This window comes from Fibroporia radiculosa, assembly GCF_000313525.1.
Source record: "Fibroporia radiculosa TFFH 294 genomic supercontigs, scaffold2950, whole genome shotgun sequence".
In the NCBI taxonomy this organism is placed as follows: Eukaryota; Fungi; Basidiomycota; class Agaricomycetes; order Polyporales; family Fibroporiaceae; genus Fibroporia; species Fibroporia radiculosa.
The window spans coordinates 36,946-50,424 of NW_012133373.1; the positions used below are offsets into that span (position 1 = coordinate 36,946).

The 13,479-nt window shown below is 54.4% G+C and overlaps 4 protein-coding genes across 4 annotated transcripts; all 4 read right to left on the minus strand.

The window, feature by feature from the left end:
- Positions 1-669: 669 nt before the first annotated feature.
- On the minus strand, positions 670-2,494 carry FIBRA_04419 (uncharacterized protein; the record flags this gene model as incomplete). Its single annotated transcript, XM_012326220.1, has 12 exons — positions 670-818; positions 878-1,053; positions 1,106-1,267; positions 1,318-1,373; positions 1,422-1,449; positions 1,502-1,599; positions 1,650-1,662; positions 1,714-1,987; positions 2,038-2,184; positions 2,237-2,294; positions 2,347-2,357; positions 2,416-2,494. The coding sequence occupies 12 exons, from the start codon at positions 2,492-2,494 to the stop codon at positions 670-672; spliced, it is 1,251 nt and encodes a 416-aa protein (XP_012181610.1).
- A 1,882-nt stretch (positions 2,495-4,376) lies between these two features.
- On the minus strand, positions 4,377-5,186 carry FIBRA_04420 (uncharacterized protein; the record flags this gene model as incomplete). Its single annotated transcript, XM_012326221.1, has 1 exon — positions 4,377-5,186. One exon carries the CDS (start codon positions 5,184-5,186, stop codon positions 4,377-4,379), a length of 810 nt encoding a protein of 269 aa, XP_012181611.1.
- A 580-nt stretch (positions 5,187-5,766) lies between these two features.
- Positions 5,767-7,318, minus strand: FIBRA_04421 (uncharacterized protein; the record flags this gene model as incomplete). The annotated part of the gene is made up of 5 exons (XM_012326222.1): positions 5,767-6,148; positions 6,201-6,256; positions 6,306-6,694; positions 6,747-7,130; positions 7,186-7,318. The coding sequence occupies 5 exons, from the start codon at positions 7,316-7,318 to the stop codon at positions 5,767-5,769; spliced, it is 1,344 nt and encodes a 447-aa protein (XP_012181612.1).
- A 487-nt stretch (positions 7,319-7,805) lies between these two features.
- Positions 7,806-12,852, minus strand: FIBRA_04422 (uncharacterized protein; the record flags this gene model as incomplete). The annotated part of the gene is made up of 4 exons (XM_012326223.1): positions 7,806-9,427; positions 9,480-10,548; positions 10,614-11,345; positions 11,410-12,852. 4 exons carry the CDS (start codon positions 12,850-12,852, stop codon positions 7,806-7,808), a joined length of 4,866 nt encoding a protein of 1,621 aa, XP_012181613.1.
- Positions 12,853-13,479: the final 627 nt, after the last annotated feature.

The following is a 13,479-nucleotide window of genomic DNA, read 5'->3' on the forward strand; positions in this document are numbered from 1 at the left end:
TAATGCGCCTTTCCTTATAAGGATAGCCCAGATTGCACTGGGTCGGGATCGGCGCAACCATTCAAAGCATCGACACGCTCCACAAGTCCGGGAAAATTCAGTTCTCCGGCCACTCTTGAACCATTGAGATATTGGAAGACGAGGTTTACCCACAGCCAGGGTCTATCCAGCACATGACCGCATGGGAACACTGAGCTGAAACTGACAGTACTGACAGTACTGACAGCTCGAGCCTTTCCTGGAATTAATAAATGATGTCTGGGGTAGATCTCCCGTCTGCCCATTCATGGACCCGATAAAAGCGATATAGCCGAACATAGAAGGGTGTAGGTCCTTATGGATTGTGCTCAGCCTTCGAGCCTATTTTGGAGCAGATTGCCGCCGGGACCGACGGATTGCACTACGAACCCGGGTGTGCGGGAGACTGCAATATTTATTGGCGAAATAAAATGGTTTTCCCGATCAGGCTTTGCTCCAAGATTCGTGAATCGGGAGTAAAGTAGCTGGCTTTCGGTACCATTAGCCATCCTTTTGGGGGCTCGAGGTCACTCGCACGATCCGAATTTAAGCCAATCGCTACCATTTTCCACGTAAACCGATGAACAAGACCATGTATGCAAACCCTTGAGGTACTAAACCTTTCATAACAAAACTCCAAATTCCCATCGTTCAAGCAACCACACCGTTCGCAGCGGGCGACAGGCACGTCGACACTAGGACCTGATCGGTCCAGGTTCCGTTAGTGTCGGTCGGAGTCTCGCTCAGCACGTAGTCAGTGGCGAAGTTACCAGCGGCCCAGCCGACGTAGCCGAGGATCACTGTATGGTAAGATGCGTGAGCACATCGGCGGACGCAGTTGTAGTCCGGAGGAGCTTACCATCCGAGTTCTCCGCCTGGTAGTCGACTTGCTCGCAGATATACTCTTCGCACGACGCGGTGTTGCCTCCACCCGTTTCGGTATTGAGCGCCTGGCGGCCGTTGCAGCGCAGCCACTGCGAGAGCGGCTCCCAGGCATCGTCGATGTTGTTCGTCACACAAGTGTCACTCGTGCCACTGTATGTAAGGGATGTGAGCGGGGCCCGCCTGTGCATGGCGAGTGACTTACGAGTTGTCGGAGTCAAGGTATTTATGGACGTCCATGATCAGGCCGGTGATGCCGCCGTCGGGGTTGGTCACTGCCGCGAGAGCAGCAGCAGATCCGCCGGACACGAAAGTCTCAGCGGAAGTGTAGTTGTCACCGGGGAGAAGGATGTACTGGGTTGTGGCACTGTATAAAAGATGAGGAGGAGTGAAGGAGACGGCAACTGTATCACTGACCCGGCCTGACGAATGGCAGTCACCGCAGCCTGGACAGTCTCAGCCCAGAGAGTAATCTGAAAATAATTGAGTAAAATCAAGAACTGATATAGGTTCTCGCTCACGTTGGGCAAGTCGTGGGGCTCGTTCATGCTATGTTAAAAATCAGACAGATAGTAGAGAAGATTCAAAGCAAGCTACGAACACGCCGAATAGAATCTTGGACTCGGTGGCGTAATAAGCCGCCAGGTTTCCCCAGAGCTCGGCAAACACCTCGTTGGAGGGACCTCCTTGACCAATGATCTGCAAATTATCAGCACAGATGAAATTGTTGGCATTCGCGTTGTACGTACGTCACCATCCCAACTATCAAAGCGTAAGGGTCATCGAAAACGGTAAATAGTAACAATCACTCACCGAGCGTAGTTGTGAAGATCAATAATGCAGCTCGCGCCCGTAGTCAGACACGCCTGGACAAGCGCGTCATATTCGGCGAAGTTGGTCTCGTTGAGCGTGCCGGTGATCACGTTGTTCGTGAGGAACTGCCAGCTGACGGGGAGGCGGAAGATGTTGTATTTATCGTCGTTGACGAAGTGCGTCATCTGGCCTGCGCCATCCGCGCCGTAATACTGCGTCAGAGGCGGGTACGCCGAACTCGCGGTGTCATCGCCGGACGTGTCCATGCCGAAATCTACGAGGCGTCAATATCCGACAGGCGAGCTTAACGAGTACATCGCTCACCGAATCCAGCGATGTTGACACCAGCGTACGTCAACTTGCCGGCGGAGGCAGGGGGCGTTGCTCCGCATGTGCTAGTGGGCGTCGCAGAGGCCGTCGCAGTCGCAGCGGTGGAAGACGCATCGGCAGTGGGTACACACTGAGAGTAGTCTGGACACCGTGAACGTAAGCGGAGAGTCTGTGTGGGAAACGTATCACACACAATCGTTCTGGTACTCGCAGGTAGCACCGGAGACGCAAGTCGTGTCGCCCGTCCATGTCTAGAAAGTGTTTAGCATATAGATGCTATGTATAGATAGACTTTGCTTTTACCTCGCCACCGCCTGTGCGCGAAAGGTGGTCAGAACAGCATGTTGCGATAGGGTGGAGTGAGAAACATACACTGTGCGTAGAGCGCGGCCTGCCCGTGCACGGAAAGGGCACCAAGCCCGAGGAATCCAAGTGCGTGTGTAAACTTCATGGCTGTCCTATGCGTCCAAGCTCAACCCTGAGTTTGCCGACAAGAGCTCATGCAAGCCCCCATTATATACTCCCCAGGTACTTAACCCGAGCACAAAGTGAAAATCGATGTAGTACCCAGGTGTTCACAGCACCACGCTGCCAAGAGCTAGCATCGTCCCATAAAGGAATGCAATGAAAGTGCATGCTACTCAGGTGTTCACAGTACCACATTGCCAAGGACCAGTATTATCCCACTACAGTGCCAGTCCGAAGGTACACCGAGCAGGATCAGCCCAGCTTAGGGCTATAATATGATATTCCTACCCTGATTGTAATGGAAGGCAATCGGCTGACATCAAGTCCCATAACAGAAGCCCAAAGAGAGCTGAACAAGCTGCAAAAGAAGAAGTCATAATCAGCGGACCATTATCGTGGCAACTTCGGTGCGCGGTTATAGAGTCTTAGGGTAGGGGAGAGAGGGACGCATTGGACGAAAGCGTAGCTCGTGAGGGTCCCGCTGACCTTTCCCAAAGCTACCGTAGATCCCGCCAGGAACCTCGTCAGCGGTTTATGTTGTCTCTGCCTTGCAATAGGCTGTTCAAGTGAGTGCGACCTCCTTATGATGCGCGTCTGCGTGATTTCCCCCGAACGCCCTCTTCCTATAGAATGTCATTCCATCGATTGACCCCTACCTCGCAGGCAATATAGTCAGCCGACGAAGATAATAGGCACGACGAACCCACGAGATGCAGTGCACAGTGTATGTAGATTGACTGGGCAGCAATGAAGCTTATGCGTGCGCTGCGTGTGCCGAAGTTGAGCTTGAGGACGAACGTCCCAGTTTGCAGCTTTCCTGGCGGACCCATTGATCGTGCCTCACCTCGATCGCCTCGGCTCTTTGCGCTCGCACCCTGAGAGCGGGACCCTCGAGACGTCATGAGTTTGTGATTGGGTAGACTCTACCCGACGTGCCCGTGGTTCTTCCGTCTAGGGCCCGCAAGCTCATGCTCCGCTAGATGCCCAGTCCGAGTCACTGGCTTGCGCGGGCCCCAAGCTTACCTCCAAGTTCCCGTCTCCCGGGCACCATAACGCCCGTCTATCCCCGCCAATGGACGTACATTCTATGTTACTTTGCAAACAAGACCAGTAAAAGAGTTATCCTCGGCATAGTTCGTCGCCTTGAGGGCTGTATGCGATGCCAGGTCTTGTTTTGCACCATCACGATGGGCGAAGACGGCGTGATGACGATGAAAATGCGCCGTCATGTGGACTCGGATGCGCTGAGAACACCTTTTTTGGGGGTCCCTTTATTGTCCGCGAGGGCCAAGTCCTATGTAGGCAGTAAATACATCACGTATAGGCAGCCTGGTATGTCAGTCATAATCGAAGCAGTAACATCGAGGTGAGAACAACTTAAGGACCAGAAATAAGCTAACGAATGGTGCGCTGCTAGCGAGCTTATCCTTCAAGAAAGTCTGAGAATAGTCACAGACATATCGTTTAAGCTACAAGCTTCAGGCATCGGTAGTCGGTTGGTGCGATTCAAGTCGTCAAGTCGGCGCTTACACCTGTTGTCAAGCTTCAAGCATTAAATTTCAGAGCTTGAGTCATTAATCGATCCCACATACTTCAGCAACTGTAAGAGGCGAGCTTATGGCATTAGACGGACTCAAACAAGGGCTTCGTAGGTATATAAGAGACAGTTACGTCGGGGTGAATACAATCAGCTAACTAAATAAGAATATATGTGTGACCGACCATGGTATCGTACACGAAATCAGCTTTATCCAATATAATGACGTATGATGTAAGACCAAATCCTATATTACCAGGAGATATACGACACGCCACCTTGAGCATCCCAATTGTCTGTGAATGTCCATGGGAGCTGCAAACGGTGGTCAAATGGTAGAAGGCAGCTCATCGATTTTCCTCTTCAAGTCTTCCAGGAAATGGTACGAATCGAGGATGCTCCCAGCACATCGCGTGCAGCCTGCCTGGGCCGACCGCGCCAGGAAGGTCATGGAAAACACCACATCCGTTGTCGGACGGACGGCAAGTTCCTCCCTTGCACGCCTCTGGAAATCGTCCCACCACTTCGGCGCGCTGAAACTGTTGTACGAAGACCCATTGCACTGCATGCACTTGACCTGATCCGATATCTTGAGCAGCTCCACAGCTGCCTTTGAGCGCTGATGATGCAGGACCAGCAGACGATGGTAAGAATACGCCGTGATGAACTTAAAGTCGTCATGCAGGGGACAGTCAAGGATATTGATGCCGAGCGTGTAACGTGACGCGATCTTGGCCTCCTCCTCGAGTTCGAATCTTGAAGCAATGGCGTACACGCGTGTGGGTGCCGCCTCTACAAACTCGGGCGCGACGAGCAGCCGGCGAAGACTGTCTATGGCTGGGATCATGTCGTATTTGGCGGCAGCCGTGAGGACGGAAGATAGACTGTCGAGCGTACGAATGGGAGGGTCTGGCATGGGATAGACGAACCGCAGGAGGGTCTCCAGTACCGCCTGCGATTCTGATACATCAACTACTGGAATCTCCGGCTCTGGAGACGCTGCCTGGGGTAATGTGAACATGTGCCTGAAGAAAGGCGACGCTGCGGAAAGTATGCATCGATGAGCGCGAAAGTCGACAGCGTCTGACGAACGGAGAACAAGGTCTGCGTCGGTGAAGCCGAAGTAAGATGAAGTCATGGTGAACAATGGGGGGGAGGGGGGTGGGGACTTCAGCAGCCAAGAGGTTCTTATATTTGCAAGACACCACGCACGCGCAACAAACCAGCCGCAATGCGTGCCCTTCTGAGGATGACAACCAAAGACTCCACTCGAATCGGGCACGTGGATATGACGAGGCTCGAGTCACTGAGGACGCAGAGTAAGAGACGTGTATAGCAGGTAGCGGAATAAGATAAGTAAGCGGGAGAAGAAGCGTATCGCAGGGATGAATTGAAGGGCGCACTGGGGGAAGAAAGATGGCGGAGCGAGGCACCGGTGTCGCACATAAAACCTCAAGACCATCTTCTAGTACTAGCCCTAACTATGTCACGAATCCCCTGAGAGCAAAGCGTGATGAAAAAATTGCTGTGCTAAGCCTTGCACCGCTGGGCGCTGCCAGTCAACATGTCGCCTAGCAGAGCTCCCAGTCCGGATCTAAGGATGCCACTGATTAGGACGCTAGTAGCGAACAGTCACAACAGGAACGCGCACAGGACACAACTAGCCAACAAGATTATAATGCAGAACGTGTCCATCACGGACCACCAGGCGTCTCGTCTCAGCGTCGACGATCGGAGCGTTCTCTCGAGCGCCGCTCTCTGCTGCTCCGGCGCTCGCGGTCGTGCGTTCCTCGAGCACTCGGACGAGGCGACCGCGAGCGACGCGGAAGATCTCTAGAACGGTCTCTGCGAGGCGTTCTGCTGCGACTTCGTGCGTGACGCGTCTGACGGCGGCCACCACCATCCACATCGAAGACCATCCCGTATCTGGCTCCGTCTCCCGTAGCGCCCTCTCTGTAACGCCGTGTCGCCTCCAAATTGTCTAAACCTCCGAAACCCGTCGGCTCTCGCCTGCCTGCCCCTCGTCCACCTCTCGGAAGACGAGGCTCCATCTTGGGGTTATTCGACCAACTGGTATTAAGGCGCGCCACCGATTGCGAGCTATACCACATGTTAGCTTGTCACCAAGAGAGATGACCTGAGTGATACTGACAAATCTACCCATATCCGTCGCTCGTCAATCAGGACGTTCTGCATTTTGAAGTAGGCCTGGACTCTCCAATTAGACAGCATAGAATCAATTCACGAGGACGCTCACTTGTTCAGCCTCCTCCCGTTTGTCAAATTCAATAAAAGCATATTGAAGCGAGTCCCCTGTCTTCTTGTCCCGGATAACCTGACAGCTCATAATGGTCCCAAACCGGGAAAAAATAAGCTCCAAGTCCTCATCTCGCGTTACCGGGTTGAGCTTGCAGACGAAGAGAACGTTCTCTGGGGGGCGAACGTTGGCAAACGGTAGATCTCCGACCATTTCCAGCGTCAGCGCCGCTGCGCGAGCTGCCTGCTTTCGGCGTTCATTTTCCGCCTCCTCTTCGGGCAGAGTTGCGAGGGGGTCTTCATCCTCAGCAATGCGTGTGGAGTTATCTGGGGGGCGTGTGGGGATCAACTCCGGTACCACAAGGCCAGGAGGATCCTCAAATGGGTCGTCTGTGAGATCTGCTTAGCACCCTGAGAGCACAACCGCATTGCGCAGACTCACCCAAAATCTCAATATGCCTTATCCTCACATCTTTCAATGGTCTACCCTCCTGATCCGTGAAGACGTCGTTGAGCTTATACAGCGTATCGAGGCCCTCCACGACATGTCCGAACACAGCATGTTTTCCATCGAGGTAGTCGATTTCGTCCGCCAGTGTGACGAAGAACTGGCTACCACAGCCTCCCTTGCCTTGTCCCTCGATGGCAGGGGCGACAGCCATCGACACCGTGCCCCTCTCCCTGTGCTTCAGACGCGGCACGAACTCGGGGCTAAAGTAGCGAGGCTCTTGTTTCCCCTGCTGCGAGGCAATTAAAGACCAGATGGACTCGCCTCCTGTACCTGTGGCCGTAGGATCTCCCGCCTGGGCCAAAAAGTCTTTCGAGACTATAATGTACTATGAGCATCGCGCTAGAGCCAGTGGAGAAACGTCTTAACGTACCGTTAAAGAAAGCATTGAGATTATAATAGTAGACTTTGCACAATTTTAGGAAGTTCTGGCAAGTCTTTGGACATACTTCTGTTTCGAGATCGATAACAATGTCGCCGAGAGATGTCTCGAGTAGGACGGACATGCGGAGATCGCAAGTTGCGGCTGAGAACAGTGCGATGAGCGACCATAGAAATCCACTTTGTCTGTTAACAAAATACACATATAAGAGAACAAAGAAGATACATAAGACAGACACTGATGGTGAAACGGTATCATGCTTGCCTTCCAAGAATAACGTTTCAGCAAGCGGCACGGGTTCGACTCCCGTTCAGTGTATTTTTACGCTTGTGGAATTCCTTCGTTTTTGTGCTTTATACATCTAAACTACAAGATCATATCTTTAGGTATCTTTATCTTTTCCCTGTCCAGAGGACTTGCATGCTGGTGCTGTGTAACCTGCGGTACTCTACAATGTGGATGTGATATATGCAAATATTTCCTCAACTGCCGCATGTATGTCTGATGCTAAGTATATAATGCGAAGGACGATATTACGGGCGAGAGCTCCGATAGTATTAAAGAGCGTCATACATAGATACGAGTTTTGGCGGCAGTTTCACCAGCGGCGACTACTTAGAGTCTAAAGGGGTGAAGGAACTAGAGCGCTGGAAGAACCATACGTTTCGCAGCGACTTGCGGCTCATAGCAGTGGGGGCCTCCAAAGTTTCTTGTCGCGGGCTAGATTCCCGCTGGCGAGTCGACGGCGCAAAGAGCGATCGTCGCCGACTCGGAACGGTGTCGTTAAACTCTACCCGCCGAGAATGAGACTGGGCATTTCGCTGGTCTCCGGGGGAATGGTAGGAAGAGGGCGGTAGAGGCTGCTCCCTGAGTGGCTTCGAGGGAATGTGCACAAGAAATGTCCCATGGCCATTTTCTGAAGCGTTGCTGGCGTCATCCGGCTGCGCTTCTTCGCCTGGTACGTCAGGAGAACTCTGCACTCGACGTCGGAGCGAGCCTCTTCTCCACCATTGCACGGCCGCCTGCGGTTCTGCTTCAGCCTCGGGGGGAGCGGTTACGGGTGGTGTGGGAGAATGGTTGCTGGACGATGACGGAGAGACAGGCCGTGACTGGAAGAAGTATCGCACGTTATCCACCATCGACCGCGCCCGTTTGGGTCTAAAGTCCTCTCCAGAAGGCAGCACAATACCTTGACGGATTGTAGTGTCTGGGGCCAGTTCAAGAGGAAGTGATACAATATGGTCAATAGGACTAGGCAATGCGGAGCCCACATTCGATGAAGCTGTCGATGAACAGTGAGACTGGGCGAGGGGCGACTCCAACTGCGTGCTAGGGCTCAGAGTCAGTGGAGACTCACACTGAACTTCCGAGTCCACCTTGCTCAGATTCGACATGACACTCAAAGGCATGGAGGGCAGGGTTTTCTTGCGACACCGCGACGCCAAAGACTTGGCCTTTCCAGAAAAGTTTGCCAAGGACCTTGCATTCGCTTCCGGGTCACTGGGCTGTTCAATGCTGCCGTCGATGGATCCCTTGCGTCGGGAAATCAACACGCTGTCATATCGCCTTCTCGCAGCAAGAGTCATAGCACCAGTGATACTTAGTCCGGAATTCGAACGCGTCATCCCCGTCCCAAGGCTTTTGCGTACTTGGAAAAGCTCCTCCTCCCGTAGCTGTGCCTGAGAGCGCGCCGCCGTACAAAGTTCCGAGAAGACGTCATGCAACCCGTGGTCCACATGTTGACGTACCTGAGAAGATGGTCTTGCGATACGGGCAGAAGGATCGAACAACATAGGAGAGAAGAAGGCCTTAACGGACGCGGTAGAGGAGCGACGACTAAGCGGCACCCAGGTGGCCATCTGTGGTTGTTGTTCTTGCCTCTGACTCAAGCTGTCTAAGCGCGACGGCGGACGTGATCTGTATTCCATCCTGCTGGTTGAAGGCAACGGTACTTCGTTAACCTGATCATCCCCTTGTCCTTCGAGCTCCGAAAGGGACTGGATGGTAGGAAGTGGCGTTGCAGTCCACTCGGGAGGGTACTCGTCTACCATAACGCCATCCAGGCGCTTCTCGTCTATGTGCAAACTTGGGATGGGCTCGTTAGTCCACCGAGGAGAGACCGCAAGAGCATCCTGGATAGCCGACATCCAGATAAGCTTCTCAGCATGACAAGCTGCAGCGAGCTGTACATGGTGGCCGTGACCGAATAAATGGAAAGAAAATGGCAACGGCGCTATAGGGCAGGTTAGATAGGTATCGTGTCAACAAGATGGACTGACACTCACAATCGTCATCATCCAGATCCAGCATGTCAAAGCCGAGTAAGGAGAACCAATATCGCGGTTCATAAGTCTTCCCATTCCTGGGGATCTTGACCAGGACAAGGTATCCTCCCACATACAGGAAGGCACCAAAGTACTTGGCCCGCAGAGCCCCACTCCCGGGAGGATGTAACGCCGAGGGATGGTGTACGACGTCAAGTGCGCCCGTCAGATGGCATGGACCGAGGGACGCAACAAATTCGGGCGTCAGTGACTGGGCCCTACTAGAAGGCGATGAGCTATGTCCATGCCCATGACTGCTCGCCGATGACGACGGAGAATGAGTGAACGCGATCCGCGACGCGATAAGTGCGGATCGGACAATATGCGCCTGGACTTCGCTCGCGCGGTTCACGAGACTCACAACAAGCCGCATCGCCTCGCTTGCCCTCTCTACCGCGTCCTGGCCAATCTCTGCTCTGGATTCGCCCATGCCTACGCCTGCTTGCAATGACTGCCGCAACGTTACAGCCCCAGCGCTCTGCGTTCGTGCTCGCTTGTTCTTGAGTTGATCGAGTAGCAGCGGATACTTGCATATTCGTTGCACAGGCTTGATCAAATAGTCCAGGAGCTTCAGACGCGTCGCCTGTGACTGCGATGACCTACAGCCATGACCAGAACTCGAGCCCGAAGTTTCAAGTTTGCGCTCCTGGTCGATAGGATCCGAGCGCACTAGGTCCGGCAGCTGTGGTCTTCGAGGCTTACGGTCCAGGTAGGTCGCGGACGAAAGCATGGCGAGGGACGAAGTAGAATGCCTACGTTTTGTGCGAACAGACTCAGTCAATGGAAGGCTCGGAGCAGTAGTGGTCGTGGCCGACGAAGGGAGAGGGATGGTGTCCTCAGTTGAATGTCCAACTGAACAGGATTCAGACGATGCAACCCCATCGGAGTCGATAGCCTGAGCTACGAGCAACGAACATTGCTGTTCGTATGTATCCCACTCGGCGGGATGCGTCTCTTGCACATGGCGTATCAGGTCCGTCGCCTCGTTGTGTCCCGGACAAAACGTCTCGTATACGCTGAACGAAGGTGCCTATTAGAACGCATATAACAGTCAGCGCACACGCATATATGCGCATCTTCGAACCGCAGACGCACCTGGTTGATAAATATCTCTGCAACAGCCGCAACGGCCTCGTCAATCCTATCCAGCACTACAGGCTCGACGAGCTCGATATTCGGCACCCTGCTCAGCGTCCCATCCTCACCGAGCATGAAAGCCTTCCCAAGCCCGAGAGAGCTCACCGCTCCCCTGAGTTCCCGCACAAAGATGTCATGGACCCGAAGGAGCTCATCCGCATTTCTGCACACGGTATGGATATCCTTTTCCACAAGTATTGGACGGCGAGTATACTTGCTCTTCGTCGGGGAACTCGGTAGAGAAGGTGGAGTCGGCAACTCATCTTTGCTCGCCTTGCGCTGCGGCTGTTGTTGTGGGTCATGCCCTTGCCCACCTGGCGCGGTCGACCCCAGAATCTCTCCATCACCGTTTCCAGCGCCCTTTTCTACGTCTGCATCTCTGCTCTTGTCTTTCGTCCAAAATGATCCCCCTATGCAGCCCTCTTTGACCTTTTCCTTAATCCGCTCTTTACCCTTCTCTCCGCTCTGCTCCTTAATTTTTCCCTTCTCTTGAGGAGGGCTATGCCCCGAATCACCAAGCCCAATATGTGACGTTGACGACGTTGACGATGGAGAAGGGGAGGGGTGCAGGAAGGACGAACGTGATGATGGGAAATTGCGTGCAAGTCCGAGCGATGGAAGGGAGAGGGTTGGCGTGAAAGATGAAGGAGGGAAGTTGGTAGTGAGTGTCGGAAGTTGTTCCAGATAAACCTGTGAAAATATACGATCTTCAGTAAGTAGAACGGCATAAGAACTAAAGCAAGGCAAGACGTACAAACACGAGGGCACGCAGATCCATGAGGTATCCCACCTCAGTCGCAAGGAGTTCCATTAGCGCATGATACTTCCTCGTCCCCGCTCTCAGTTTGTCCAATTCTATCTCCGTGGCCGACTCCACTTTTCGCGCCTCTTCCCGCACACTCTCTGTCTTTTGCTCCAAGTCCCCACTCGACTTCATCCCAAGCATATCTAGATGCGGACTGCTCTCCTCGCTCTTGCCACTCTCTTTGCTGCGAAACCGCCGCTTTCTCTCCCTCCTCGGCCCCCCTTCCCGATCTTCCTCCCCCTCGCTGCCCTCCGTGTCACCCTCGAGGGTAAACAGCTTCCTCACGCTCCCTTTCTTTGACACCGAACCCCGACTTATGACCATCGACGCGCTCAATGGGCGCAACGTACGCTCGCGTAGCCCACTTGGCGGACGCACGGGCGACGAAGATGCGGTTCCAGCACGCGCGTGTGAGGGTGTCGCAAGCAGTGGCCTCGAGAGGTTCGGAGGCAGAGACATCTGGCGACGCGGAGCTGCGACGTCCGCGAACACGTCTGCCGAGCGCAGATAATGGTGTCGTCCACGTACTATCGGCGCGGACACCGCCGCAGAGCTGGGTGCGGGAGATGGGGACGACGGCAGAGATGGCGAGGGGGAACTTGAGCTCCGAGACAAAGGGAGGGCAGCCACGGTTGCAGCACGCGAGCTCCTGCACCTGCTCGCGCTCCTGCTCAGCACTGGAGACGGTGCAGGCGACGCCTGCCTGGACGGGGGCGTCGGCGGTGTGGCCGTCCACGTCGGTGTCCCTGACACAGTTGGCTGAACACCGTCGTCCAAAGAAAGGGCGGTCAACGACGACGCTGCCGTCTGTCCTCCCCGAGTCAAATAGTCCCCTGCGTCGCTAAACTCTGTTGCCACTGCGTCTCCACCGGGATGTGTCTCGCTTTCCGCGATGCCTTGCCAGCTCGTCTCCGCGCCCCGAACAGTGGCTGTCGCGCTAATGTCTGGCGTCAGACGCGGAGATGCCATGATAGGTGTTAGAGGCACGAATGGAAGCTCTGGCCCAGGACCGGAACCCTTCCGAGGTGTTCTCAAAGTTCCCGTCGCGGTGGCAGTCGATGTGCTAACGCTGGGGCTGGCATGCGGACCGGTGAGTGATTTTGTGGGCGTCTCACCGGGGGTATACGGCGGTGGGCGCGAGGTGTAGAGGAGGCTCAGCGCAGACGACGAGGGTGACGACGGCGATCCTGATGTTGAGGACGGAGACGACAGGGTCATGATGGAGGTAAATATGTTGGGCTTACTGGAACGGCGCGCAAGGAGAGCGGAGCGTGACTGAGAGGATGATGTGCTCTCCGCGGCGCACTTGACGTAAGAAACGGTGCAGGAGGTGGCCGACGCCTTTGTTGGTGACGGGGGCGTGCAAGAGGGCATAGGCTGAATGACTTCCATGACGGTGACGAGGACAAAGGTGAGGATGTAGCTGCCTGGTAGACCCTGGGTCGCCGTGAGAGTAATAGAGTTGGAACAAAAATAGGAACTGGATCAGGAAGAATGACAAGCCGACGTCGATGTGCAGACTTGCCGAGAGGTGGGAAATTGGGCTGGTATAGAGGATGCGGGGTAATGGGGGAGATGAAGGAGAAGAAGGGGGAGGTTTGCAACGTGCGGACTGTTCGGATGGTGAGTACAAGTGGGGCGGGGGCAATGAAAAACCAACCGAAGAGGGGAGAGAAAGGACAGGATGATGCTGTCAGCCCCGTGTGTGCAGCGAGACGACACTAATGGGTGGCCGGTGCGGATTGGAATGGAGAGACGGTGGCAGATAAGCGGCCGAGGAGGGGGCAATAGGCTGGGAGCTGCGTAACAAGAAAATAGAGCAGATGGACTTCTGAGCTTCCTGGCCGCGGGAGGACGAACGGAAGGCGTGCACAGGCCGAGAGAGAACTGCAGTTGCGATTGGGTCTAATTTCTAGGAGGGTATCGATCGCGACGGCGGCTTGCACGGTGTATGTGGAGCAGAGACCCTGGACGACGTATGCTGGTCTGGATACGTCTGGGGTATACGACCAAGTCAGG